Source organism: Cervus canadensis, chromosome 28, assembly GCF_019320065.1.
Source record: "Cervus canadensis isolate Bull #8, Minnesota chromosome 28, ASM1932006v1, whole genome shotgun sequence".
Classification (NCBI taxonomy): Eukaryota; Metazoa; Chordata; class Mammalia; order Artiodactyla; family Cervidae; genus Cervus; species Cervus canadensis.
In genome coordinates, this window is record NC_057413.1 from 40,500,064 (window position 1) to 40,527,822 (window position 27,759).

The window sequence follows — 27,759 nt, forward strand, 5'->3', positions numbered from 1 at the left end:
TCATAATCTGCTGGTAATGGGATTAGTTGTTCACTAAGCTCTTAGCTTTCAAGGATATTACAGTTACAGTTTTGACTCTGCAAGTGACCCAGAGATCCCCGGTCTATAACCAGATCCCTGGTTACTTTGCAGATAGAGTCACACATTTGGATCTCAGGTACCCTGAGGTTTGTAGCTACCTAGCAAGTGAGTCTCACAGCCACATAGCATCCCCATCTCAGAGAGACGTCACCATCCCCTGTTTTGCTTGAGCACATGGAGGTTCTTGTTAAGAACTTAAAGGAATTACTAAAGTTTTTTCAGTTGTACTTTGCTATATTTTCTGGTGTAAGTTCATGCTGTCATGATATTGAGGTATTTCGGAATTTACAACAGTCTTGTGAGATGTCCTTCATTGATGTCAAATGTTCCATCTTGAACTAGAGAAAATTTTGTTCAGTTCTTAGAGTATATAGTGCAGATGAAACTCTGTATTTAGTCTTGTCCATAGAGAGAGCCGTAATTTATTTTCCCGCTATGGGTCAACGCTGGTCACGTTCAGGTGACTGGAGGGGCTTTGGCCTGTTGCCGTGGTGGGAAGTCCGAGACTGTGCCCTCGTCTCACCGATTCTCTTGCCTTCCCACCCCTCTTTAGGTGACCTGGAGAAAGCAGTGACTGAACTGATCCTCGATTTTAACACCAGCACGGAAGAGGAGGGTCCCTATGAGGCGCTGTACAACGCTGTCTCCTGCCAGTCCCTGGACAGCACGGCCAGCGGACGCTCGTCCGACCGGGACTCTGTGAGCAGGGAGGCTGAGGCGGCCGGAGGGAAAGCTGCTGGAGTGAGGCCTGTATGTGGCCAGGGTTCTGCTGTCACCTCTGCTCTGCTGGGGAACAGGGGAAGGGGAGTGTGGCCCCCAGTGCCAGTGGCGTCTCAGAGGCCTGGTCCGCCCGCCGCCCCTCCCCGCCCCGTTCTCCTGGGGGCTCCCCCTCCGCCTGTCTCCCTCTTTGCTTAGTGTGGTCTAACTATGCTGATCATGTTGAGGGATAATTTTAGTTTTTCAGTTTCGGTATAACCTGTTGGCATCTTTCTGTTACTTGGTTGTCCTTAGAGCAAATTGAAGCATTTTATTTGTGTTAGGCTCAGTGCTGCTTCTGTGTTTGGGGTCTTTGCTATGTATTGTTTGTTTCTTTCCAGAGAACAGGTCCATCGATAAAAGAGCTCACTAAATAACTTCTTGTCTGCCCTGAGTACATGTCGACCTTCCATTTGCCCTTGAAAAGTTATCCACTTGGATTTGGACAGAGTCTGTGTTCAGCAGGGTCATAGCAAGGCTTAAGCAGATGTGGATATGTTAGCATATGCATTCCCATTTTTCTCATAGTTATGACCCTACAGGCTTTGAAATGGTGGAAGGAGGACAACTGAATTTTTCCCTCAAAAGATCAACCTTCCCATCTGACTCTTTCTCTAGTACTTGCTTCTCCTTCTAGCCTTGAACATTGTTCTCCAGACTCCTCACCCCCATTGTCTCCCCTGGAGCTTTACTGTGAGTCTAGGCCTGCATCAGTGGTCCCATGGCCCTTCCTTTCTGCACTGGCAGCACCGCAGTTTGAGGTTTTGAGCATTGTGCTTCTCATAAACAGGCATTGCTGTAGCAGGATTCCAGTGATAGTCCCACCTTGGGGCATATTTTCAGGTGTATATTACGTCTTCCTGTTGGGAGAGGCTGGCCCTTCCCTTTGGTGAGAATCTGGCTTATGACCATTTTGATGATCCTTTGGCTGCCTGGTGATCCTTGGGCCTTTCATCAGTGCCCTAGGGATGGCCAGATGGTTTGGTGTTCTCTTTTGTTAGACTTCTGGCCCTGCCCTGTCCCAGCATTTCCGTATGGATTTTGGAAAGGCCTTCCGACCTTGTGGCAGCACCCCCAGAGTGGGTGTTACCAGGGAGTGTGATGAACTCCTTGTCAGTGGCGACAGCGAGCATGTATGCCAGGCACCACTCACAAGGTGCTTCTGCAGACAGAGCTACTTTGCTTTTGTTTGTTTTCTCACTTCTCTCGCTATTAGGTACAAATAGGCCAATCTAACCTGTGGAGGAAGACGCTGCCATCTGAGGCACTTACCGGTGATGCCCATTAGAGGGAGCTGGGAGCTTTGCAAGAAGAACACAGGGTTGCTGAGTCAGCTTTGACTGACCACGTTCCTGTGGGCTTAGCCACTGACTTAGATGGGCTCTTTGTTCATCCCACTCTAGGAATCTAGCCTCCCGTGGTCCTGCTGAGTAGAAACTGATGCGTCCTGGGGTGCCTGCTCTGCCAGTTTCACTTGATGTTGTGGCTGTGCTGCCTTCCTGGCCCTTGATAATTAACTGTGGCCAAGGGACTGTTCCCCGTCTTGTAAACACAGCGGATAGTTATGTATGAGTCAGCTTTGTAGTCCCAGGCTCCTTGGCCAAAGTTTTCATGGTAGAAAAGAGAGACTCATGCTTTTCGTTCCTTCCAGGGTCCCTGGTGATCACCACTTCCATAGAAACCTTTCATACTGTTCTTTCTAGGCTTCTTTTGCCTTGAAAAGGCATCTAGGATGAGTCATTTTTTATTATGCTTCATTCTGGTTTTCCTGAGTCATTGTGTCCTTTGGTTGGATAAGTAGTGAGATTATGCGCCTGCTCCTTTTGCCGTTCCCCTCCTTACAAGGTCACTGGGACCAGGTTTGTCCCTGTGCTTCTGGAGCAAGAAGCTGGGGAAAGTGGACTTAGTGGGAAATTCGACCTAAATAGCTTTGCTTGGCTTGACCACATTGGAGTTGTTGCCACTGGGCACCCATCTGGTGGCAGGGACTATGGGAATGACCAGATTATCAAGATATAATACCAGCCAGTAAAGTGTGTTTAACAGAGGGATCACAGATGCTGAGTGCTAACTGACTCGGCGGCTCCTAAAACAGGAGAAGTGTCTTTCCTTGCAGGTTTCTTGGAGGCTGTCACTTAATTCAACATTCACCTCCACCCAGATATTTAGGAATACTCTTGTTCCAGCAACACAGTGAGCTAACCTACAAGCCAAGGAAGGGGCCTGCAGGCCAGCTCCCTTTGCTGTAGGAACATGAGCTCTCAGGAATGAATAGGACTTCGGGATAGGAAGACGCTGAGGATCGAGCAGGGACAATGGCAGAACTCTCTGGCTTTCTTTCACCAAAGATCGTTCAGTGTGTTCCTGAAACTGTTTTCCATGATCTTGATAATCCCTTCTTAAGTGAGTTTCTTGCTCGAGGATAGAGACTGGTGAACTGAGGCCCACAAACAGCTGCCCGTTTTTGTGAATAAAGTTGTATTTGGAACATAACCACACCCACTCATTTGCATATCCTCTGTGGCTGCTTAGATGTCCCCTTGGCAGAGCTGACCACAAAGCCTAAAATAATTACTGTGTAGCCCTTTAAGAAAAAGCTGGCCAACCCCTGTGAGGGCAGATAACTGACAACTCTTCCTTTTTTTAAATGGGCTGAGATGAGAGGATTTTCATGTGCTAATGATACGTAATAAGACTCACTGAAGGAAGTGACCAAGGATAAGAGACCAGTTCTGAGCTCTGCTAATAAATAGGAGTAGTATTAAGTTTGGTGGCTCAGATGGTGAAGAATTTGCCTATAATGCAGGTGACCTGGGTTTGAACCCTGGGGTAGAAAGATCCCCTGGAGAAAGGAATGGCGACCCTCTCCAGTATTCTTGCCTGGAGAATTCCATGGACGGAGGAGCCTGGTGGGCTACAGTCCATGTGGTTGCAGAGTCAGACATGACTGAGTGACTAGCACTTTCACCTTGAGCAGGAATTGATGTTTTTGTCCTAGATGGCTTTCCTCATTATATCCTTAATAACTGTGGTTTGTTAGAACTCTGACAAGTTGATGCTTTTGATTTACTGTTTCCTCTTCTCTAGTAGATTGGAAGTTGAGCCACCGGTTTTCCTAGACTGCAGTTTGTGTACTGGTATCGTGAAGGACATTTTCTGATGAGGCAGTTGTGTGTCTGTAGTGCTGATACTTCTCAGTGTGGCCAAGGATATAACAGACGTGTTTGTAATCTCTGCTATAAAGATGAAAAAAAAAAAGCAATGGTAATTGAATTGTGTGTGTGTGTAGAGTTCTCCATCTGTTCAGATATTAAACCTTGAGTTTAGTCTGTCAGGGGAATTCTGTACAGTATTCTTTTTTATTCCCAAAGGCTAAGATAGGAGTAAACCAAAAAAGTTAGGTTCTCAAAAAAAGAGATAGTAAATACTTATTTTTCTTTTCTACAGAGGGAACGTCCTCCACCTCCAGCAAAACCACCACCTGATGAAGAGGAAGAAGACCACATAGATAAGAAGTATTTTCCCTTGACAGCTTCTGAGGTAGAGAGCTGAGGGTTTATTCCCATCACTGAAATATGATTTTTTGCTAAGTGCATCCAGTGTGTACTTAAAGAAGACTTTGCTATCTCATTTTCTTTTCACCTCTTTGGATTAGTAAACTTCTGTTGTGTGTATCAATAATCCAGAACAAGACCTTTCAAACTCACCCAAAAGTACTAAGCAAGGAATTTTACCAGGGCTGTCTAGCAGGCAGGCCAGTTATTGGTCTACCATGCCACATGGAAAGCCAAACATGCACATTTTCTCCTGGCTCCATTAGGCTAAACAGTCTCTCTTTTGGCTTTTGTACCTGTGTTGTCTTTTCATACAAAGTGTAGCATACCCCCCTAATCACTGTTCTCTACACTGGGTCAGATTAGCAAGCTTTAAAAAAAGAAAATGATTTGTTTATGACTGCACTGGGTCTTCACTGCTGTGCACGGGCCCCCAGCCGCAGCAAGCAGGGGCTCCCCTCTAGCTGCAGTGGGCATGCTTCTCTCTGTAGTGGTTTCTCTTGTTTCAGAGCATGGACTCTAGGTGCGTGGGCTTCAGCAGTAGTGGCTCATGGCTCTAGAGCACAGGCTTACTTGCGTGGCATGTGGGATCGTCCCAGACCAGGGATTGAACCCGTGTCCCATGCATTGGCAGGTGGATTCTTGGCTACTGAGCCACCAAGGAGGGCCCAGATTAGCAAGCTTTGCTTCTGACCCAAAGGTCTTATTTCTGTTTTTGCGTTTTTCCCTCTTCGTTTCACATGAAGAATCGTATACCAGGGGAAACATGGAAAATGTCATGAAAACTTAACTAGAGGAAAAATAGGAGTCAGGGGATAGGTAGGGGACATCAAAGGAGGCCATTTGAAAAGAATAGTTCACTTTTTAAACCAAGAAATGTTGTCATGGGTAAATAGTTCAATCGTCTAACTTAGGTATAAGAAGAAAATCATATTTTCTTTAATCTTGCATCTTCCTAATGCTCCTTTAACACTTCCCACCATTCAGAGAATACATTTATTGTTTATTCAAAATATTATATAATTTCAATAGTCTTTTGTAGCTCATTCAGTGCCCTATTGTTCTTTAACTTAAAAATCAGCTACCACAAGTTAATCAATTAAATCTCATTACTTAGTCACCAGAAGTCAGAGTTAACTTTTTTTTACTGCTGTGGACCATCCAGTGAGACAGGTTCTTTTATTTAATATAAACAGCTGCAGCCATAAGGATGACTTCAGTTTAATAATGGGTAAAGGAAATCCTTTTAAGAATGTAAAAGTCAGTGTTGGAGGTAGGGGCTGATTTCCATGCTAGGTACAAATTCTGTCCTTATTTTTTTCTATCCCTTAGTTACAGAATACTTATTATCATGTCTTGATTAAGGGGTCTCTAGAATTACAGGCTCCAGGGTAATAATACATTGCCAGCAGATACACGTGCATGTGGTAAATCCCTACGTGTTTTTATGTAGAGGTTCGCTTTATTACTCCCTTTTTACAAGGAGAAACCTAGCAATAATAGAGCATCTTCAGTTGGGGCTAGGTCTCTGTAAATGCCTGATGCTGCCTCTTTAATAAGGACTTGGAGTAAAATTTCTGATGTCCAAGGATAAGGGGAAGACTCTTAAAGAAATACTGTATGACCAGCACTTTCTCTTCTCTCAGGACTTGCTAGGGCATACAGTTTGGCAATGATACTGTATCAAGAAGTAGTAGGAGGAGAAATCTCCCTACAACTCTCCTGGATTGGAAACTGTGTCTGAAATACATATTCCAGTAGCCTGGAATTCTGGATCAGTTGGACCACCATAGTCAACATTTGGAAGACCCTGAGAACCCTGGCTTTGCTTCTGAAGTACATGAATCATGAAGTACATGATTATAAGTACATGAATACAGAGATGATGTGGTCTGGGTTATTATCCTTTTAATGATCCAGACAGATTCTGTTCACTGTAGTTTGAGTGGATAGATCGTCTCCAAAAGTGGACTTAAAAAAAAAATTTTGGACTCTGGCCTTCACCATCTTCATTTCTTATACACTCAAAGCTTTGATACCCCAAACCTCATATCATAGGCGGCACGCACTCTGCCCTGGTGTTTGTCCCATTTCTGAGGTGTCAGGTGATCTACAGACGCCTTTAAGAGAAACTGAGTGTACCTGGCTCCAGGAAAGCTGATCAGCGTAAAGACCAGATCATGAAACTGCCTTAAAAAAATCAAACGTACACACACACGTCTATTCAGCTATTCAGATGCTTTCACCCCACCAGATGGGCTGCCGACTGCGTTGGACTGATCAGTGTTTTCTCTCTGCTTAGATGTGCTGAACATTCAGGGGAAGCTGCAGCTGTTGTGGTGTCTCTTCCCAGAAAGCTGCCCACACCTGGGTGGGCCATCCCATGGTCGCAGTTAGGTGGCGACTGGGAATGTCACTCTCCATAGAGCAGAGAATACATTTTTGTTTTTTGTGGGGTTGTTTTTTTTTTTTTTTGGTTTTGATTTATTGCAAGCCCTGGAAGAAAGGGGAAAAAAAGATTAAGCAGTAATTTAGTAAAAAGCGGAATCCTTTCTGTTGAAAATCAGTTACTGCCATATTCTCTGTGACGCAGGGCTTCTTGAGTGGGAACTAGGGAGACTTGCAGAAAAGCAGTTTATTGCTTTTTCATGAGATTTTGATCCCATAGCTGGCAGAGGCCAGGACAGAGGAAAAGATCACCCTACGACTGTGTGGGTGTGGGTCTGATGAGGGGACCCTCGTTAGACGTCTGAAGTGGGGAGAGGATTCCGAATTGAGTGAAGAAACAATACTTCCCAGAAAAAAACAGAAGCCACCTCAGTCCAGAATCTGGAGGAGGGCTGGATTTTTTGGCCCTGGCTCTGCTGGAAGCTTTCTGTGTAACCTTGAGCAAGTCCCGGGACCCCTCTGGGGACTGGGTTTTGTCATTCGCTGAAGGAGTGAGCTGGAACGGTTCGGGCCCCTCCAGCTCTGCCATTGCTGGTTCTCTGCCTCCGGCTGTCCTGCACAGAAGCCAGGCAGGGAGTGAATGCAGGTCCAGTGGTCTGATTTTCCAGATGGAAGTCATCAGCCCTGTCCTGCTTGGGAAGAAAGGATCTGATAGGCCAGGCACCGAGGCTGTCCAATACTTTGCAGAGAAGACCGCCTGGGGCTGTGTGGGAGCTCTGACTGCAAGTAGAACACTCACAGAATCAGCTTTCCAGGGCTCGCCTAAGTGATGGCCCTGGGTGTGTAAAGTTGCAAAACACAAATTCCTGTCTGTGAAGCCTCTGGTGTTGTTGACACTGTCTGAACTGCTTCATGGCCCCTGTTTGTTCCCTTAATTGTGTTCGTATGATGAGGCGAAAGGAATAAGTGATGCAGGCACGTGGCTCCCTGTAATGAAATAGTTTTTAGCTGTCAGGTGGCCCTCAGTAACGAGGTGCCTGCTGCGCTCAGCAGAATTTTGAAGAGACCATCACTGTATTTGGAGTGGCAGCCTTGTTAGCAGACAGGAGCTGCTGTCTCTCATTGAGTCTGAGGCTGCTAGAATGTTAGCTCATTAGGCTGTAACACTGTGAGCTATGCCTCCAAGAAGCCAAATCCTGATGAATCACAAACCTGATTTGTTTCCAGTGAGCCGTGGGACATGTCAGTAAAGGTGGAGATTTCTGGGTACGCCAGAACGCCTCATGTGTAGAGTCCCCTTGTTTATGTGATGGACTTGTGAATCCCTCTCACCCCCTCCTTCATAATATATCCCTTGTTCCAGCCAAACTCCTCAATCAGAGATTTTGTGCTTTGGTTTGCTTTTGTAATAGTCAGTATTATATTTAATTTGCCTGTGAAACATGTTGGATTCTTTGGACCGATGAGCCAGAATTATCCTCTCTAGCAAGGATCTCCATCCTCTCTCTCAGGGTGACTGTAGCATGAACCGTCGTGTTTCTGGCTTGTGTCAAGACGCTTGGCTCCTCCGGTACCGAGACTGGCTGTGGCCACAGGCCCCCAGCTGACTCAAGCCGGTTGGCAGATGTCGGGGCCAGCTTTGGCCAGTCATTTCATCAGAGACACTTGGCTGCCTGGATTAGGGGTTTCTCAGGTGACAGAGCTGCTTTATCTCCACTGGAATTCATCCTTGCTTCTCTTCAGAACAGAGATTGGTAGAATTGATTTAAGATTGTGTACTCCTAAGTGTGGTAGGAAGCCAGCTTTGGGAAAATCCTCATCTATAACCCTGGGGCCTATGAAGAAGGGCTCACAGAAATAGAGAATTTACAGACAGCTTTGTTCTTAGTAAATGTATGTCAGTCAGGGTTAGTTAGAAATCATTTTGATCCCCTCTTGAGAAGAGGGGAAGGATTCCAGCCTTTGGGGTACTGTGTGAATGTACTAAATATTAGAAAAGAAACATGGAGAGAGAAGGTCTTATGATGCATGGTGACTAAAAACCACTCGGAAGGTGTTATCCACAGAAAAGAGATCACGCAGAAAGGGGCGAGGCAGGGGAGGGGAGGATCTTGGGCTTTATTTATGGCATTTTGAAGGATGAAATGAGGGAAGGAAAGGGAAGTGTTTTAATCAAAGGCCATTGAGATTTGAGGCCCAGATGTGTAGCCAGGAGAGCAGTTGTAATTCCCTGTGACACTTGACTTATTTACCTTCTCTTCCCCTCCTCTCTTCCTCTCTGAAGAAAAAGGAGCCGATAATCTCAAATTTGTTTGACATAACCCGTCTGGGTGTTAGCCCCCCGCCTGAGAGGCACGTGCTTTCTCTCTCAGGTCTTGGCCATGAGACCCTGGATTCAGGGGAGTGCAGCCAAGGAGGAGGAGGAACACCCTTATGAGCTGCTGCTGACAGCAGAGACGAAGAAGCTGGTGTCTGTGGATGGAAAGACAACAGGTAGAGCCCCCACCCCCGCCCCTGGCAGAAACAGCTCCAGAAGGGCAGAAGGAGATGATGGTGCTCCTTGGGCTGGGGGAGTTGGGTTTCAGGGCATTCTGCATGGTGGGTGTATTATGGCCTTTCATTTTCAATACCCCGGACTGGAGTGGCCTGTCACGTTTGAGCATGTGAAGCAAGGACAAGGTCAGGGTGGACTAGGTGAGTGTCTAGGTGAGGGAGGGGGGCTGGCAGCCTTGTGGCCCAGATTGATTTGGGGTCTCAAATCACAAACCCTCAAGTTCCTGCGGTGGAAGAACAAGCCCAACAAGTCATTCCCCTTGGGTTGAGGCTGACAGCACAGACTCCGCTTTGAGGCCTGACCTCAGAGCGAGCCGCTCCTGGGGAGGGGCCCGTGATTGGCTGCCACCCGGTAACTGGAGTGCTCAGTCGCCTTGGCCTACTTTCATCGCCTCTGCGAAACCCAGCTTCCTCTCTGAGGGGTGAGGGCTGCAGGACTGAGAACCGGCCAGGCGGTGTGCTTGCGGTCCCCACCAGAGTGAGCCCCACTGGAGCGTTTGTGACGGCCTCTGTCTCCTGAGGAAGAACAAGAAGGGTGGTGCAGTTCCCACTGCAGGTGAAGGCACCCCCACGGCCTCTCCCAGCTCCCCGTAGCCCGCCAGCCTGGGCCCTTCACAGGTGCTGTTAGTGCCTCCTTCCATCCTCTGACAACCCCGGGTGCAGGTAAGAGCTGGGGCTCAGTGGTGTCTTTGAAAGTGCCCTCTACGAAGCGTGTCAGAGTAGCGGTGGCTAAGAGAACGTGTGTGGATGTGTCTGATACTGCAGAACTTATTTTTAACAGTCCTGTGTAAAAGGTTTCTCCTTAAGGGCGTAAAGTTTGTGGTTATTTTCATAGTAGTTTTGTTCCGATTTGTCTTTATGGTTTCCATTTGGAGCTTTTTTTTAAAAAAGTTATTCAGAAACAGTAAAATTCAGCCTTTTATATGCAGTTTTGTGAGTTTTGGCAAATACAGTGGTTTGACTGCTGCCACCACAGTTAGGATAAAGCACGGTCTCCTCACCAGAAGGTTCTTCTGTGTCCCTTTGTTGTCAGTCCTGCCCCTCCCTTACAGTCTCAGCGCCAATGTCTGTCCCTACGATTTTTGTCTTTTCCAGAACATTTTATAAACGGAGTCTTGTAGTACATACCTACAAAGGGTTCCCAGACCCGGTTCCTGTGTGTGTGTGTAGGTGTGTAGGCTTCCCACACCAGTAAGCAATTCTCCGGTATCACTGGGGTCTCTGAGACCCCAACTTGATTCTGACACTGTCTACCCAGGGCTAGAAGCAGATTCTACCATACAGGGCTCAGTCCCATGAGACTGCCCTCCACTTTAGATGCCGATCATAAGCCCGGGTCTGTGCATCTGACTTACCAGCTACACACTGGAGGCTCCAGTGACCCCTCCAGCTCAGGATGCCAGTTCCAAGTCGAGGTCGTTACCTGGACTTCTCACTGACTGGCTATAAATCAAAGGTTAAATGCCTCATGCCTCACAACCCATATACTCACCAGATTATCGATTTATCATAAAAGTATATTAAAGGATACAAAGCAACAGCCACATGAAGGGATACGTGGGGCAAGGTCCCAGTGAACAGAGCTTCTGTCCTCCTCGAGTTGGAGCCTGGCCTGTGGCATGCAGAAGTGTTCTGGTTTCCCTAGCATGGGAGCTGTTGGAAAAAGTGGGACTGACCGAAAAGCTGTCTTTTTTGGTTTTAATGGAGGCTTCATTGCCCGGTCATGATTAACTGAATCATCCTCCAATGGCATTGATTGAACCTCAGACCCCTTCTCCCTTCCTCAGGAAATCTGGGGATGGGACCAAATGTTCAACCCTCTAATCACATGAGTGGTTCCCGTGGCAACCATCCCCCACCCTGGGGAAGGATCCAGAAGTCACCTTCATTAATATCCTAATCAGAAAATTTCTTTTGTTTTGGGAGATATGAGCCAGGAACTATGAATAAAGGCCAAATACAATTGAGAAATATATTTTGGTCATCTGAATGACCAAGTATATATTTCCTATAAATCAATATTCCAGTACCCTTTTGAGTCTGGCCCTTTGACTTACCGTAATTCACTGGGACTCATCCTTGTTGTTGCATGTATTAGTAATCTGTTCCTTTTCATTTCTGAGTAGTATTCCATTGAATGGATATACCACAATTTATCCATTTTCTAGTTGAGGGCCATTTGGGCCATTTTCAGTTTTTGGCAGTTGCAAATAAAGCTACTGTAAACATTTGCATACAGGCATTTCTGTGAACATAGTTTTCATTTCTCTGAGGTAAACACTAGGAATGAAACTGCTGGGTGCTTTATAAATATAGCTTAAGTTTATAAGGAAATGCCAAACCATTTTCCAGAATGGTTCTACCATTTTATGTCCCATCAGAGTTACAATTGCTATGTATGTTCCCTGGCATTTAATATTGTCAGTTTTTAAAAATTTTAATCATTCAAATAGGTATGTAGTGATATTTCACTCTGGTTTTAATTTACATTTCCCTGGTGACTAATGGTATTGAACATCTATTAATGAGATTCTTTGGCATCCTTGGATCTAATGAATGGTCTGTTCGGATCTTTTGCTCATTAAAAAAAGTTAGGTTGTTTCTTATTATTGAGTTGTAAGGATTTTTTTTATGTATTTTGGATTTTAGTTCTTTATTAGACATATTATTTTCTCCTAGTCTGTAATTTGTCTTTTTATCCCCTTAACAGTATCTTTTGAAGAACAAAAGTTTCTTGATTTTGATAAAATTCAGTTTACCCTTTTTTTTTTTTAAATAGATAAAGTCGCTAATGTTTTTTCCCCATATTTTCTTCTAGGCATGTTACAGCTTTTGGTATACATTTAAACCTAGGGTTTATTTTTTTTCTTCACATTTTTTGACTGAAGTACAGTTGATTTACAATGTTGTGTCAATCTTTGCTGTAAGCAGAGTGACTTAGTTATATACATATATGCACTCTTTTGATGTAAGAATATTGTGGTTTATCACAGGATGTTGAGTATAGTTCCCTGAGGTGTACATTAGGACCTTGCTGTTTATCCATTCTAAATGTAATAGTTTGCATCTGTGCACCCTAAGCTCCCAGTCACTCCCTCGCCTCCCCTGCTCCCTCTTGGCAACTCCAAGTCTGCTCTGTAGGCCCGTGAGCCTCTCTGTTTCATAGGTTCATTTGTGCCATATTTTAGATTCCACGTATAAGTAATGTGGGCTTCCCTTGATGGCTCAGTGATGGAATCTTCCTGCCAGTGCAGAGACTCAGGTTCAATCCCTGGGTCGGGGAGATTCCCTGGAGAAGGAAATGGCAACCCACTCCAGGATTCTTGCCTGGAAAGTCCCATGGACAGAGGAGACTGGCAGGCTATAGCCCATGGGGTCACAAAAGAGTTGGACATGACTTAGTGACTAAACAACAACAACCTAAGTGATGTATGGTATTTGTCTTTCTCTTTCTGACTTATTTCACTTAGTATGAGCATCTTTAGTTGCACCCATGTTGCTGCAGATGGTATTATTTTCTTTGTTTTTATGGCTGAGTAGTATTCCATTGTATATACATACCAGGTCTTCTTTATCCATTCATCTGGCAATGGACATTTAGGTTATTTCCATGTCTTGACTATTGTGAATAGTGCTGCAGAGTGGGTGGAGCACTGACACCTGCTCTAGTTGTTTAGTAATAAATCATACTGAAATTTAACCCTTAAAGAATTTAATGCTCTGTTTGAAAAGGGTGTTTTGGTTTTTTTTTTTAATTTTTCAAATTTATTTTTTAAGTTTTTGGCCGCAAGGCATGTAGAATCTTAGTTCCCTGATCAGGGATTAAACCAGCACCCTCTGCCTTGGAAACACAAAGTCTTAACCACTGGACCACCAGAAAAGTCCCCTGAAAGGAGTTCTTAGTGAGGGAAGAATCTTTAGCATCATGGAGGAATGAGATTCTAAATCTTTCTTTCAAAGGTCTGATCTGGAACCACTATAAGGTCAGCTGACTCAACCTTTGAAAGGAAGGAAAGGGGAAAATCAGATGAACTTTGTAAATGGGGCCAAGTGACCTTGATAGGAAATTTCTGTCCTCAGGTCAAGAAATCTCTAGGTTCAGGAGAGGGCTACCCAGGAGGACTTCTGACCTCACATCTCATGCTCCTTTGTTTTGGTTTCTTCCAGCTCTGCCATACTGGGCTGTTGAGAGTGGGCGGTGCTGGAAGCAGATTTAATTGAACCGCAGCATGAGAAGTGTGCCTGCCTCCAGGCAAGCTGCTTAGATCACTCAAAGAGCTTTCAGACAAAGGAGTGGCGACATTAAATATGAAAATAGGCTCTGCCAATTTCTCAGTAGCCTGGAAGAAACGCCTGCTAGGATTGGTCACAGTGAGGCAAGTCAGCAGATGATGTCGTGCATTAGTACATATTAAATTTTGCCTGCTTTTCCACTTATGTCATTATCTTAGGCAGCTTTTATGAATTAATTCATCAGTTTTCAAAAAGGCTGTGTTAATGAGACTACCAGAGCTTTCAGCTCCTCCTTTGTAATACTAGAAACTATAATGTGAGGGGTGGGGTAGGAGTTATTTTTAATTACATTATAAAATTACATTCATTTTAGCTTACTTGAAGGAAAAATTTCAAACAATACAAAAGTGAATACAAATAAAATGCCCAGATTTTTCTCACCTCTCTGCTACTCACAGTTACCAGAGATGACCATAGTTTGAAAGTATGTTGTTTTTTACTTCAGGCCATGTGCTATCGTTATATAAAAGTGATCATATGAAATTGCTTTGTTTGTTTTTAACCTAAAATAGGATTATATTTTACAAACTATTTTGTAAACTTTTTTTAAATTTGTTCATAGATTATAAATAAATTTTGTCACAGTTCTAAAAGTCTACCTTATTCTTTTAAAATTGTTAAATAGCCGGTAACTCATTTTAAAAAATGTTTCATTTTATTTAGAAATTCATCATATGTATATATTTGGCTATACCAAGTCTTAGTTGCAACATGGGAACTCCTAGTTGCAGTGTGTGGGATCCAGTTTGCCAACCAGGGACTCAGCCTGGGCCCCCCACGTTAGGAACATGGAGTCCCAGCCACTGGACCACCAGAGAAGTCCTTCCAAAACTCATTTTTCTATTCACTAACTGATGGATGTTTAAGTTGTCTTCAGTATTACTTCTCTGTTATAAATTATGCTGCTGTGAACATTCCATGCAGACATTCTTACATGCTTATAAGTGTGTTTCTCTAAAAGACATTGACAGAAAGTAGAATGAGCAGGTCAGAATGTAGATGCATGTCTGGATTTGTTGGTGGAGCCACTGGGCCCTTCCTTAACGGTGAATGAGTGCGTTCTTTTCCCTATACCTTTGCCAACACAGAGTATTATCACTTTTCAATGTTTTTCCCCATAGTAAGCAAAGAGAGTGACTTTTGAATTTGGCATTTCCCTGATCCAGTGAAACTGAGCAGCTTATCTTGTTGATTAGTATTATATGTTTAGTCTATGAGTTGCCTATCTTTTTTCTTTTTTCTCTTCTATCATTTTCCAACTTAGAAATTAATGGTAGTAGAAATATTTTGTTTAAGTACTGATAATATTTGGCCAAAGTGGTACTCAGCGTAAAGTTTTTCTTCTTAAATTCATTTGTTAAAAACAAGAAAGACTAAAACTTAAGCAGGAGAAAGTTTCAGAGAGCAATTAATAAAGCAGATACAACAGGTCACCTACTTTATGGTATGCATTTACACTTCAGTTAAACACAGAAAGAAAGGAAGGAAAGCAGAAATGAAATTTTAAAAACAAAGCAAAAAGCAATAGGTTTGATAATTAGAATGAAATCTTGTCTGTTTTTTAAAATGTCTCAACATTTCTGATCAAGAAAAGGGGAACACAGCGTTTAGGAATAATATAAGAAATAGATGTAACCACAAATTCAGAGATTTTAAAAATTAATAGAAAGAGAATTAATAGGAATAGATTTTATTTGGCTAGAGTTGCTCCCGTCCTCCTGGAAAGAGTTGTCTGGGTGAGTTACTGATTCATCACGATGACTAGTTGAGGAGGGGTTCGTACTGGCATTTGGTGCCCAGTAACCAGGAATGCTAAGCATGCAGGACAAACCTTCACAGTGAAGAATCTCCAGAAATGCCAGTTGTGTCTGTAGAAATGACAAAAACTGACAGAAGGAGAAAACTTGAATAGATCCATGAAGTGGAAAGCCCATCCTCCCTCCCCAATAAAGGCACTAGACTCAGATGGTTTTATGACGGTTTTATCCAACTAGATATTCCTCTGTTATTTCAGTTGTTTCAAATGTAGACAAAGTCTTCTGAAGTCTTTATACAGGATTGTCTCAGCAGAACGATGCTTCCTGTTTCGTTTAGCACAGTCACTTATTTCTCTGTAGTGTTTAACTCTTTGCCCGCTGAACACTGGGGGCATGCTCCTGCTCAGAGAAACAGTGGACGAGTTTGTCAGCAAATGGGAAAGTAGCCAGGACCTCTGAAAGTCATTGTTCTCTCTGGTGCTTTTCTGCAGCACCCACTAATAGTGTTTCAGTCCAGGTGAAGTGGTTACTTAGCTTAGGACAGTGATGCACGATTATCAGAAGACAGTGCTGCATGGTTAGTCCTTGGCACATGCTACACCTCTGAGGTCTTAAGATGCAATTAAGTCATTCCTCCTGAGAGCTGTGCATTTTGGCCTGTGTGAAGTTCGTGAAGACCTTAATCTTTTTGAAGGGGAGGAAAAATGTTATTTTAGCTTCTCTCTCAACTCCCACATCCAAAGTGCTGCCAGTTTCCGAGCCTTTGGGGAAGGCTTTGGGGAAGTCTATAGCATGAAGCCTGGCCTTTCCTTTTGGCAGCTTGGGATTGAGTTTTGTCGGGTGTGCTTTCATTCACACACCTTTTAGTAGAAGGCCCACTCTTAGTTTAGTAAGACTGTGGGAAGAAGATGTAAGTAAGTGCCTGTATTCAGTCAGCCATCTTAACATGGAAGTCCAGGCCAGCTTTTCTTGGTAGATTATAAGGAGTAAATTTGGGTGCTTTTCCCAAAAGCAAAAATTGTAAATGAGCGAGTGTAACAGTTTAGCCTCATCTTCAGCAGCTTCTTCTCTCACCCCTTCCGTCAGAGGAGCCCTACTGTATCTTTTCAATTTATATTTCTGCGTTGGAGCAGTTTACTTTTCTTTCCATTATGGAATAAGTTCAAGCTTTGTAAGCTATGCATCTTTATTTTCTTCCACCGAATGTATCGACAGCCATTTATATACATAAGTATACATGAGACATATGTAAAATAATCATAAAAGGTCAAAATATGTTAAAGTGGTATAAAAGTAGCTTCAGAGTTCAAAAAGGGATAAATTATGTCAGTGTAAGAGATCAGAGATGGCTTTATGAAGGAAGTGCATTTGAGCTGAACCCCAAAATAGAGAATTCTACTTGATGAGCAGAAGTGAGGAAAAAGAGGGCCTTTCCAAGCAGAGGACATGGCATCAGTAACAGTAAGGTGGTGGGAGACGATAGCATATTTGGAGAATGGTAAATAATCCAGTGTGGTTGGAACAAGGACTGGCCATAGAATATTGGATCTCAGATGGCAGTCTTTATTCCTCAGACAGTGGAGTATTGTTGAAGCTTTTTGAATGAGGTGACAGGATAGAAGCCACTTTAAGAACAGTCGTCACTCGGTGTCCTCAGCGCATTTGTTCCTGGATATCCCCCCACCGCCCCCCCCCCCCAAATAGCAAAATCCCTGGACACTCAAGTGCTTATATAAAATGGCATAGTTTTTTGTATATAAGCTCCATGTAGCTTCCCAGATACTTTAAATCACTTGAATTACTTCTGATTCCTGATACAATGTAAATACTGGTAAGTAGTTGCTGGCCCATGGTAAATTGAAATTTTGCTTTTTGGAACTTTCTGGAATTTGTTTTTTTTTTCTTTCTGAGTATTTTAGATCTGTGACTGGTTGAATCCACCATTGCAGAATTCATGGATATGGAGGGCTGAGTGTATGTGTAATTGTAGAATCTTGAAGTGTGGTTGGGAGAGACTGGAGTTAGGGATACCTTGAAGTCTAGAGAGCTCAAGGAATCTCTTAAAGGAAATTAGAGCTCAGACCAGGGGGATGATAGGAAGTGACTGGAAGGAGAACATGGATAGCAGAGGTTTTGAACAGGTAGCATTAACAGGATCTTACATTCATCCAAATATGGATGAATGAGGAGGAGAAGGCATTGAGGATGAGTCTGAGGTTTTGAGCCTGGTTAATTGGGGAAGTATTGTGCAACTAACAGAAACAGGGGATTGAAGGAGGGGCACATTTGAGGAAATAAGTTCAATTCTGGCTTATGTTAAGTTTGAGGTGTTTCAGTTATCACAATAACCAGCTAGAAGTACTCCATAAACTCTTGGAAATGTGGGTCTGATGTTCAAGAAAGATGTAATGATTAAAATACAGATTCATGAATCATCCATGTTGAAGTGATAGATAATATAAGAGAAAATCAATTGCTGAGGGAAAGATTGGAGAGATTGAAGATGTCAAGACTAGAACTTACATTTAGCAGCAGAGAGGAGAAACATGGGAAGATAGCCAGGATCGTACAGTGTCTTAGAAGCCAGGCTGAACTTCCAAAAACCCCCAGGTAACTGTCTGTCTTAAATAAGATTGTCCAGAAGTAAGGAGTCTAGAGCTAGTATGGCAGTTCACGGTGGTTAAGGGCCCAGTTTCCTTCTGCCATCTTACAGTTCAAGGTAACTGCTCAAGTTTAAGCTGTCAGCACAGACCAGAAAGAAGAGAAGAAGATGGTCTTTAAAGACACTTTAAAGACGGTTCTCAAAAGTTGCACAAACCACTCTCACTAATAACCCATGGGCCAGAACTTGTGGCTACACCTAGCCACAAAGATGAAAAATTCAGTCTTTATTCTAGGTGGCTGTGAGCCAGTCTAAAAAAGTCCCATGACCAAGAAAGGAGGAGAGAGTAGGGACAGTTAGTAAACAGTGTCAAATAATATAGTAGAGCTAGAAGGATAAAAGACTAGAAAAATAATTGGGCAATGAGATGGCCTTTGGTAAATCCTAGATGAGAAGATACACTTCTCAAGTGGGAAGAGATGATATTACCCCCAGATTTTGACATGATGTTAAAAACAGTTAAGGAGGTTTGATCTAAATCATCTCAGTAAATTGGTGCAATTATCCTCCCAAGAGTATAGGCACCAAGGGAAGAGGCAAGGAATTGATCTTATGGCGAAATCATAGTTTTCATGAGGTGAATAAAAGCATGACTGTGCCTGGTAATGAGGCTTGCATTTGAGTTCCTTCTTTCCCACTTCTTGGCTGGCAGCCTTGAGGAAGCCATGTAACCTCTTTAAGCCTCAGTTTCTATGGATAAAATAGGGATACAGATTCCTCCCTCGTGGTGGTTGTGAATATTAAAAGAGAACATGCTTAGCACAATGTCTGGCACAGAGGAGCTAGTACATAATACTTGGTAGCAGTTGGAAGACAGCTGAGTTAAATTGGTAGAGGACTCAGTCAGTTGTTTCTTGAGTATTCAGCAGGGCTCAACATTCCAGCAACTGGAGAAGAGAAAGCAAATGGTTGTGAATACTCAGTATTGGAACTGGCAGAAGATCAAGGGACACGGAGATGGCAAGTGTGCTGTTAAATCAGGCCTGGTTAAATATCATGGCCGAGTAGAAGCTGATCCAGGCAGAGCTGGTGATACTGAACAGGGAAGTGTGAGGGGCCAGAGGTCCAACAACAGCCCGTGAACAGACTCTTAGGGAAGAGTTTAGGGAAACGGGGAGATGTCAGGTAACCGGGACCAAGCCTAGTAGAACGGTCCTGAGTCTCAGAGCCGAGCCGTGCCCGTGGGCGCTGTCGGGAGGAGGTGGTTCCTGACCTGAGTGTTCTCCACCGTGCGGTCACACACAGCTCTGCACTAAACTTGCAAGATGGCTGGACCTGCCCTAGCATTTGACTTTTATTCTGCCTGGTTCACTTAGAAGAAACCAGTCTTCTCTATTGAGCTGGGGTAAAGGAAACCAGACTCGGTGCCGTGTTAGCATGAAGAACAGTTTGGAAACCGTTGTAAATGAAAAATGCTAATGATGGCAACTTCCATTAACTGAATGCTTCTTACGGGCCAGCCATGCTCTGGGTTCATTTACACTGATTAGGTCATTGCATATCTCCAGACAAATCTTCCGAGTAGAGGCTATTTTTATCCCTGTTTAATAGATGAGGAAGAAAAAGTTAGGTGTTAGAGCTGGCCCTTAAGCCCTAACGTGGCCAAATCCAAAGCCTGTTTAATCATGAGGTTAAATCATTTTCCCTGAAGCCCTGCTACTATTCATGTTTTAATGTCACAGAGCTGGAAGGGAACTTAGGTCATTTAATCACAGATTCAAACCATACTAAATCTCAAAGCCTTGGAGAATGCATCCCAGCCATTAATTTTTGAGAGAGACCCAGAGAGGAAAAGTCACGGGCTGCAGCTCCAACGTGGGCCTCCTGAATCCCAGTCCAGCTCTTGTTCTGTTTCTCAGGTTGTCATGGAACAGTGTGGACTCTCAGTCTATTTGTCTTGTCAGATCATGGTCTCCAGCAAATGTCTGGATAACCTACTCAGTACCTTCTTTTCGAGGGAAGCACAATGACCCTCCAAAAGCATCCATGTACTTGGGAGTTCCCTGGACACACACAGTTTCTGATGCTCACCACTGTGACTAAGCGTTTGGAAGGTTCTAATCCTAAGGGCACAAAGAAAGTAGAACAGCCCAGGAAACTGGAGTAACCTAGCCTTCTCCTCTGAGCCTGAGGATTGATTTAACATAGCAAGTCCTCTCACACGCTGCATTTTTCAGCCCTCATTTAAACTGGCAGAGGTGACTGGAAATGTGTAAATGTTAAAATGTTATTATTCAAAAATGCTTGAGAATCCCCATGGATCATCATAGTAATTAAAATGCATCAGAGAAGACCCCTTGCTTCAGCAGCTCACAGGACAAAAGGAAAAAATGGAAAGTTGAGGGACTGGGAATTAGCATGCTGGTGTGCCCTGCTGTTGAGTGGAGCAGCGGGCCTGGATGTATGGCGAGAGTGGGGACACAGCCCTCTGCACGTCCCGTCCCCTCTGCTCCTCTCCTGGAAGGGCAGGTGGGAGGAGGGCCGTGGGCAGGGGAGGACGAGCATTGGAGGAGCTGTGGCACCCCCAAGGCGGGAGCATGGTGACTCTCAGTCGACGGACGGCCGTGGGCCCGCGGGTTCTCTTCTGGACTCCGTGAGCCCTGGGCACAAGGGTCCTGTCTCTGATTTTTCTAATGTAGTTCCACTTTTTCTGAGGCCTTCTCCTTCAGTGTCCAACTCAGAATCTACCTCCTTTGAGAAGCCTCTCGGTTCAAAGGTATCACACACTCGTTACTACTCACTGTGCTGTGCATTTGGTTTATACGTTTCTTTAATCTTTGCTTTGAATTCTAGTTGTTTCTGTACTCGCTGGTCGCTTCCAGTAGCTGAGAGGCTGATTGAGCAGAGGCTGTGCCTCCGTCTCTGCATCTTCGGGTGCTCCCTGAGGATGGACGTTTTGCACACGTGTGCTGATGGAGGAGGGATCACAGCGACAGCGCGGGGCCCTGTTTCTCACTGGGCTGATTCTCATTTCAGCCTTCTCCCTGTCTCACCTCTGGTCACCTCCTCCTGCGTTGAGACCTACAAGGATGATGTTTGTACTTGGCATGTGCAACACATGTTGACAATAACGTGTCAACAACACGTTGACAACCCTTGTGACAACCTGTGAGGAACAGAGAAGTAGTAGGTCTCATCTGTGAACAAAATATGAATAAGAACAGGTGTTAACATCTGTTCGGAGCTGGCATGTGCCAGGCATGGTCTAAATGCTTCGCACATAAAATTCCCATAACAATCCTATGAAATAAGTACTATTAAGATCCCAGAATTATAGATGAGATTGCCAGGCACAAAGAAGTTCAGTAATTTGCTTAAGAGCTGGCTTTTGGTGTTGGGGTTTGGGGGAGATCTGGCTTTTGATTAGTGTATTATATTGTTAACACCTTGTCCCTAAGAGACCTAATATTATCCTGATTTTACTGAAGGAAGGAACCGTTGAGTAGATCTTTTCCCACTCATTGATTTGCCAGGAAATCTAGCTTAGCCTTGGATATTGTATTTTATGGGAAAGAGAATGCTAGCTTGTTGAGATCCTCAGGTTCTTAGATCTTGACAAGCTTTTCAGATGCCAAGGTGTCTTTCCTTGGGAATTCCTGGGTGAGTTGTGTCACATAAGAATCCCTTCCCATGATTTCCTCTACTCTGGTGGACTGTGGTTTCTCTAACGGGATTATGGCCATCAGAAATTCTTACTCTTTGCATATTTCCTCCTGCCATAAGTTTCCATTCCTTTTTCTGCCCACATCCTTCCTCCAGCATCGGTCTGTTAGGGAGCTCTTGGCATCTGTCTCTCTTTCTGCATTGATGGCCCACTTGAGTGCATGGCTGTTGGACAGGGCCTTCATTGTTGGCGATGCCAGCAGCAGTCAGAACATGCTCTGTGGCCTGGGTTCCAAGGTCCACCCAGGCAGTGTGAGCCTGGCTGGGTCCCAGTTCTGGACTGGTGTTTTTCTTTTGTTGTTGGACTCCCATCTCCTCAAAAAAGTTGTCAAGTAAGGAGCTAGAAGCTGGGGCCAAGGAAGAGAAGCCTGTTACCAGCGCCCTCTTTCACATTCAGATGCGGTCAGGGGTCACTGCCCTCTGGACCAGGATCTAGAGGAAGCTGGCCATTAGGATATGGTCCTGGAGATGGCCGGTTTTCCACTCTGCTTGACTCCACTTCCCCTAGGAAGTTCCATTGGCCCGAATCACCATTAGGTGCTTGTGTGGCCCCACCGTCAGCGTCATGGGCAGCCTCATGCACATTGGCAGTTGACTCACGTGGTGTTCATACCCCCAAAGTCCGGGCTTCCTGAGGCCTGAATGAAGCCATGCAGAACTCATGTACGCAGCACTTCTTCCCTGGAGATATGATCCAGGCTGTTCAGGGCATATTCAGTGCTCTGAACTTGACCTTTGGGTTTTGGGGTGTGAAAGCCCCAAAGCAGTTAAGAGCAGAGGAAGGAGATGCCAGAGTTCATGCCTCTGGGCTCCGGTGGGTGAGTCCTCAGATCTGCCAAGTGGAGCTCCGTGGCCTCCCCTCCTCGGCCTCTGCAGACCGGCCGAAAGCCGAGCCCACTGTGGACCAAACCGTCCTTCGGGTGACGGGCTCAGCATTTGGAGAGCTGGTTATTGGGGTTCTTCCTGAAACACGGACCTAGCACTGGGGGACCCTGGGGTCGGGCTTGGGCAGTGCGGGGTTGTGTGTGTGAAGCGCGGCCCTCCTCGCCTGACGGCCTTGGGACTGCAGGCCTGCAGGTGAGGAGGGGGCGTGCTGTGCAGGCAGGCGTGGGAGAGGCCCCCAGCGGGGCTCTGCCAACCCGAGGGGAAGCGCGCTGTCGCGGTGTGGTGAGGACGCGCCTTCTCAGCACTGTCAGAACATAAAGGGGATTTTTAAGGACCATGCTGGCAACCTGCTTATTTTAGATCTTGAAGCCCAGCAAGATGAGATCACTGCCAAGGCCACACAGCGAGAGAGCAGATAGCAGGACCAGAACCAGGTGTGCCGACGCCTGGGTCTCCCCCACCTCTCCAGACCAACCACCGGAGGCCTAAGGGCCTTAGATTTCTCATCTGTAAAAATAGTTGAGCTTGACCCTTTGGGTTCCAGGATCCTCTGATCTCATGAACAGTTTGGAGAGCTTTGTGCAGACTAGAGAATCATTTGGTCGGTACCGTACATTTCCACTTACAGAGAAAGTCAGGTTGAACGTTAGCCGTGGAGTGTGAACTAGTGCTCAGCACAGGGCTGTCATCTGCCCTGCCGATATGGGTTAAAATCGCTAACAGGTCTGGGTTCGTGCAGGGAGAGCCTGTTCGGCGTCCTGGCGCGATACCGATGTTGGACTCTGATTTGTTCAATTATTTATGCTACCTCAGGGCAGAGGTATTTGGTCCGTCGGGGAGCATACAGTAGTGGCTGGTCTCACGAGCTGGTAGTGTCAGGTTTCCGGGATGTTGGGGCCGTCTCAGGAGCACGGCACATGTCTCTTGGCACTGACAAATCAGACCCTTTTGATTTCAGTGGATCAGCTAAGGTTAAACTTAAACAAATAGGGGCAGCTGGGAGGCTTTGCAAAGAGTGAGATGTGCACATTCTCAAAAAAAAAAAAAAAAAAATAGTCTGTGTTCCCTAAGGAAGGAAGGATGAGGCGTGGAACTCTGAATCGCCGCCCCCACCCCCCCAAATCTGAGGAAGGAAGCATTTATTTCTCTGCTAGTTTGTTTTGCACTTTCAGTTAAGGAATTCCAGGAGTTGCAGGTTGTGGATCATGACTTCTGTTCCCCTCCCCACCCCCCCACATTGCTGCTTGCCAGAGGAAGGGAGGGCGGGTGGCTCTAAATAACACTTTGGCCTTTGTGGAAATGTATCAGATGTTCCAGGAGTGAGTCTCGCTTGCTCTTGCTTGCTTGTTGGCGCGCTCGCTCTCTCCCTCCCTCTCACTTTTACTCCGTGTTCACTCGTTCTCTCACTTGTGTCCTTTCTGTAGGATATAGTTAGCACCTCCTGTCGCCTTATATAGCAAGGTCTGGTCGTTAATGTTAACAGAAATCTAACAAGGAAGGCTGCCAGATAGCATTAATCAGGCCAGTGTTTGGAATTTCATAAATGCTCTGACTTAGGGTACAAATTGGACATTAAGAACAATACTAAACTGTGTTTTCTGACTTCCTCTCTCCTCTTCTCTCCCTCTGCCTGCTGCTCCCCAGCCATCCAGCTTCTCTCCCTTTCCCCCTGCTTCTGAATTCCTCTGCTCGGCCGTGTGCTTGCTGCATTGGAACTTTGTTGGTTTTTGCCGCGTTTAATTTTGTTATTTCTCTGTCTCTCCGTCCACTCCAAGACCACAGGCGGAGCAGCGGCGGCCGGAGCCAGGACTCTGCGGAGGGGCAGGACGGGCAGGTCCCGGAGCAGTTCTCAGGTCTCCTCCACGGCTCCTCCCCAGTGTGTGAGGCGGGGCAGGACCCTCTCCAGCTGCTCCCTGCCCCTGGCCAGAACCATCGCGAAGGGTCCCCTGCTCAGGGCGCCTGCCCCGAGGAGATGCAGCTGGAACAGACAGGCAGGCGTGCGTCCGGAGCCTCCCCACCCCGCGTGCTGGACCAGAGTAGGAGAGTGGGCCACCCGGCAAGCCTGCCCCACGCCCACAGCCAGACGCACCCCAAAACTTCCACACGCACGGCCTCTCCACGCCCTGGGGGCGCTGAGGAGGAAGGTGACCTGAGCGGGGCCAGGAGCCGAGCCCCTCCCACCAGCAGACCCAAGGCTGAGCTCAAACTCAGCCGCAGCTTGTCCAAGTCTGACTCTGATCTCCTGACCTGCTCCCCCACGGAAGACGCTACAATGGGAAGCCGGAGTGAGTCCCTGTCCAACTGCAGCATCGGGAAGAAGAGGCTGGAGAAGTCGCCCTCCTTCGCCTCCGAGTGGGACGAGGTAAGGCTGCGTGTTATCTCAGGGAAGAGAGCCAGGCTGGCCAAGCCCCCCGTGTTCGCCCGGGTGCCGATGCCCAGGACCAGAGTAGGGGCTGCGGCTGCCGGCTTCCCTCACACTTCCACCAGAGTGTTTCTGACAGCTGGGAGGGGGCAGGTGCCCTGGAGCCAGGACAGGGGTCTTCATGCCTGCGTGGCAGAGGACAGGTCCACTCATGGTTAATCTGCAGGGCGGAGGCCCAGCAGAGCAGGACTGAGGGAGAAGCGGTTCCTAGAAGTGACATGCTGTTTGGAAATATTTGGATCCCATCGGCCTTACTGAGGGAGCCAGGCTCGCCCTGAAGATGCTGCGGAAGAAGTAGAGGACTTCCTGTGAGCCTTCAGGAGGAAGAGGGGAGATGCACGGCTGGGGGGATGGGGCTTTGGGAGAAGCTGTGGAAAGGGGACCAGAGGGGGATTTTCTGTTTCCGCCACGTGTGATTCTCCTGTTTTTCCAAGGAAGACCACATGCTCTCCCAGCAGAACCTTCTGCCCATCCCACATTCCTGGGTTGGTGGGGCAGAGGGCTAGGTGGTTCAGGAAACAGAGTGATTAGTGAGGAGAACACATTTGGAGTCTGAGGCCCAGGTTCCTTTCAGAGCCATTGTTATAGAATAGAAGTATGTGCCCAAGTATTTTGCAGTGACCTGTGACATGTCTTCCTGGGCAGAAGAATGTGTTTCTCAAAGCGTGGTAAACATGCAGGGAATGTTCAAGTGCTGCCCTCGCAGGCTTCTAGCTGGGAGGAAGCTGACTTTGAAGCGGACTGGATCTGTCTCCCCGGAACATTTCCACAAGATGAATTTAGCTCTCGAAGAGGAGGGGACCACTGCAGCTGGCATGTCCATTTGAACATTCTGTAGACTAAATGCCCTGCCCAGCCCATCCGGGCTGCAGCTGTAATAGTTATGCAAACCAGAGCTAATCCCATTCCCAGTATGGGAGCAGGGCGGGGCCAATTCCTCCAGCACTCATCTCCAGATAAGATGAGGTTTAGGACTGTTTAGTCAGGGACAGGAAGATCCTGTGCCAGAGAAAATCTTCACTGTTTAACAAACTAGGATTTGGTGGTAAGCCTGTGCGAGATGCCAGGCCACTTAAGGAAAGGTGGTTGGTGTTCGAGAGCGCCTGTGCCCAAGAGACGACACCCAGGAGAGCAGGGGCTTGTAGGGATGTTTTTCAAAACAGAGTTTTTCTAACTTACAGTCAAGTGTAGGATAAGGCAGCTTAAGAGTAAGAGACAATATTCTCTGAAGTGGCAGGAGAAATCAACAGAGAAGAGCATCAGTGGGAGTGGGTGGGCAGAGACGAGGCGTATGAGAGGGAGGAAAGGGGGCTTCAGGAAGGGTCACAGAGAAGTGGAGTTGGACATGGACTTTAAGAGCCAGGTGTTCTGGTTAGAACCAGATTGGAGCCATGGGATGGAGAAAGGACATCGAGGTGGAGAGAGCAGGTCCGAAGGCCTGGGTGAGGGTCTGGGGGAGCTTAGGTCACGTGGCTCCTGTGGAGTGCAGAGTCTGTGCGAGGAGCGGAAGAAGTAAGGGCGGAAAGTGAGACTGGGACAGAGTGTGAGAGGACTTTGAACGTGAGGCTGAGAAGGGAGGGGGTGATGTGGCATCCCGGCAGTGTCTCAGGATTCTTCACAAGGGCTCCTGGTCCAGCCTGACGAATCACGCCTTCCTTACGTCTCACCCGGAGCACACCCTCCACCCCAGGCGGTCAGCAGTACTGGACGATCCTTCACAGGCTGTCCGGGCCCTGTTGGTGTACGCTGATAGTGTCTTGGCGGGTAGAGATTGCTGGTGGATACAGGGAACCCAGGGACTCCTGGGCCAGGCAGTGGTGAGGCTAACCACCAGAAGCACTGCTACATTTTAAGTTTGAAAAAACTAAAGGCAGTTGAGGACTCGTTGGAAAGCATTCAGAAGATGAAGCTGTGCTTGCATAGTAAACATTAACAGAGCACTTTACGTTTAACCCTTCAGTATTGTTTCGGGCCATGTTATACTTGGTTTTGGGGGATATCTCTATCTAAAGAGAAACTTGAGGAGTGTTTCCCACCCTGTTTGGCCCTAAACACACAGCTTGGCAGACTTCCCTAGAGCAGGGCATTAAGTAATGGCTGCTCGCCACCCACCCTGACCCCTGCCTGAAGGCTGCTTTGCCTGTATCCTGTGCTTGACAATTTTATTTTCTTTGTCGTCATTAGCTCTCCAAGGGGTCAGGAAGGCTGCCCTGAAGGAGCGTGGGCCCAGCTCAACTCTTCACCAGGGGGGCCAGGAGGAAGAGGGTGGCTCTGGGGCAGGACAGCTGCGACCCCTGCGCAGACGGGGTTGCCCGTGGGTTGGCCAGGCTGATCCTGGAAGGCCGCACAGGGCAGCACGTGGGGCCCCGCTCCGGAGTTAGTAGACCTGGCTCCATCAACTTCACCCCCGTATGGGAGGCTCCAGGAAGCCTCGGAGTGGTTACCCTCATTTGTGAAACCAGAGGCGGTCAAGTCTGTGTTTCAGAGGTGTTTTTACCAATTAGGTATGTTTCAGCACTCAGCACAGTTCCCAGTAGGCATAAAGTGTGGAATGAACGGTAGATATTAATACTGTTATTGAGCCTGCAGCTTTGGAGGGAGAGAACTGGGGTCTGGCGCGTCTTCAGAACTTGAGAAAGGCAGAGCTTTGGGGGAAGGGTTGGTGAAGACTGGAAAGTTCAAGTGCTTCAGTCTCCTGCCTGACTGCCCCACCCAAGACGGAAGAGCCCGCCCCGCCTGGGAGAG

At 46.4% G+C, this 27,759-nt stretch overlaps 1 protein-coding gene across 7 annotated transcripts in view; it reads left to right on the forward strand.

Annotated features, from left to right (window-relative positions):
* The window catches only part of ANKS1A (ankyrin repeat and sterile alpha motif domain containing 1A), a 163,649-nt gene that overhangs the window by 80,502 nt on the left and 55,388 nt on the right, over positions 1-27,759 (forward strand). For 6 of the 7 annotated variants that reach the window (XM_043449831.1, XM_043449835.1, XM_043449829.1 and 3 more), the window contains 4 exons: positions 635-831; positions 4,285-4,377; positions 9,152-9,272; positions 24,368-24,954. In XM_043449831.1, coding sequence (XP_043305766.1) covers positions 635-831; positions 4,285-4,377; positions 9,152-9,272; positions 24,368-24,954 — 998 coding nt within the window. The remainder of the gene's footprint in view (positions 1-634; positions 832-4,284; positions 4,378-9,151; positions 9,273-24,367; positions 24,955-27,759) is intronic. The other variant, XM_043449832.1, reaches the window with a different exon arrangement.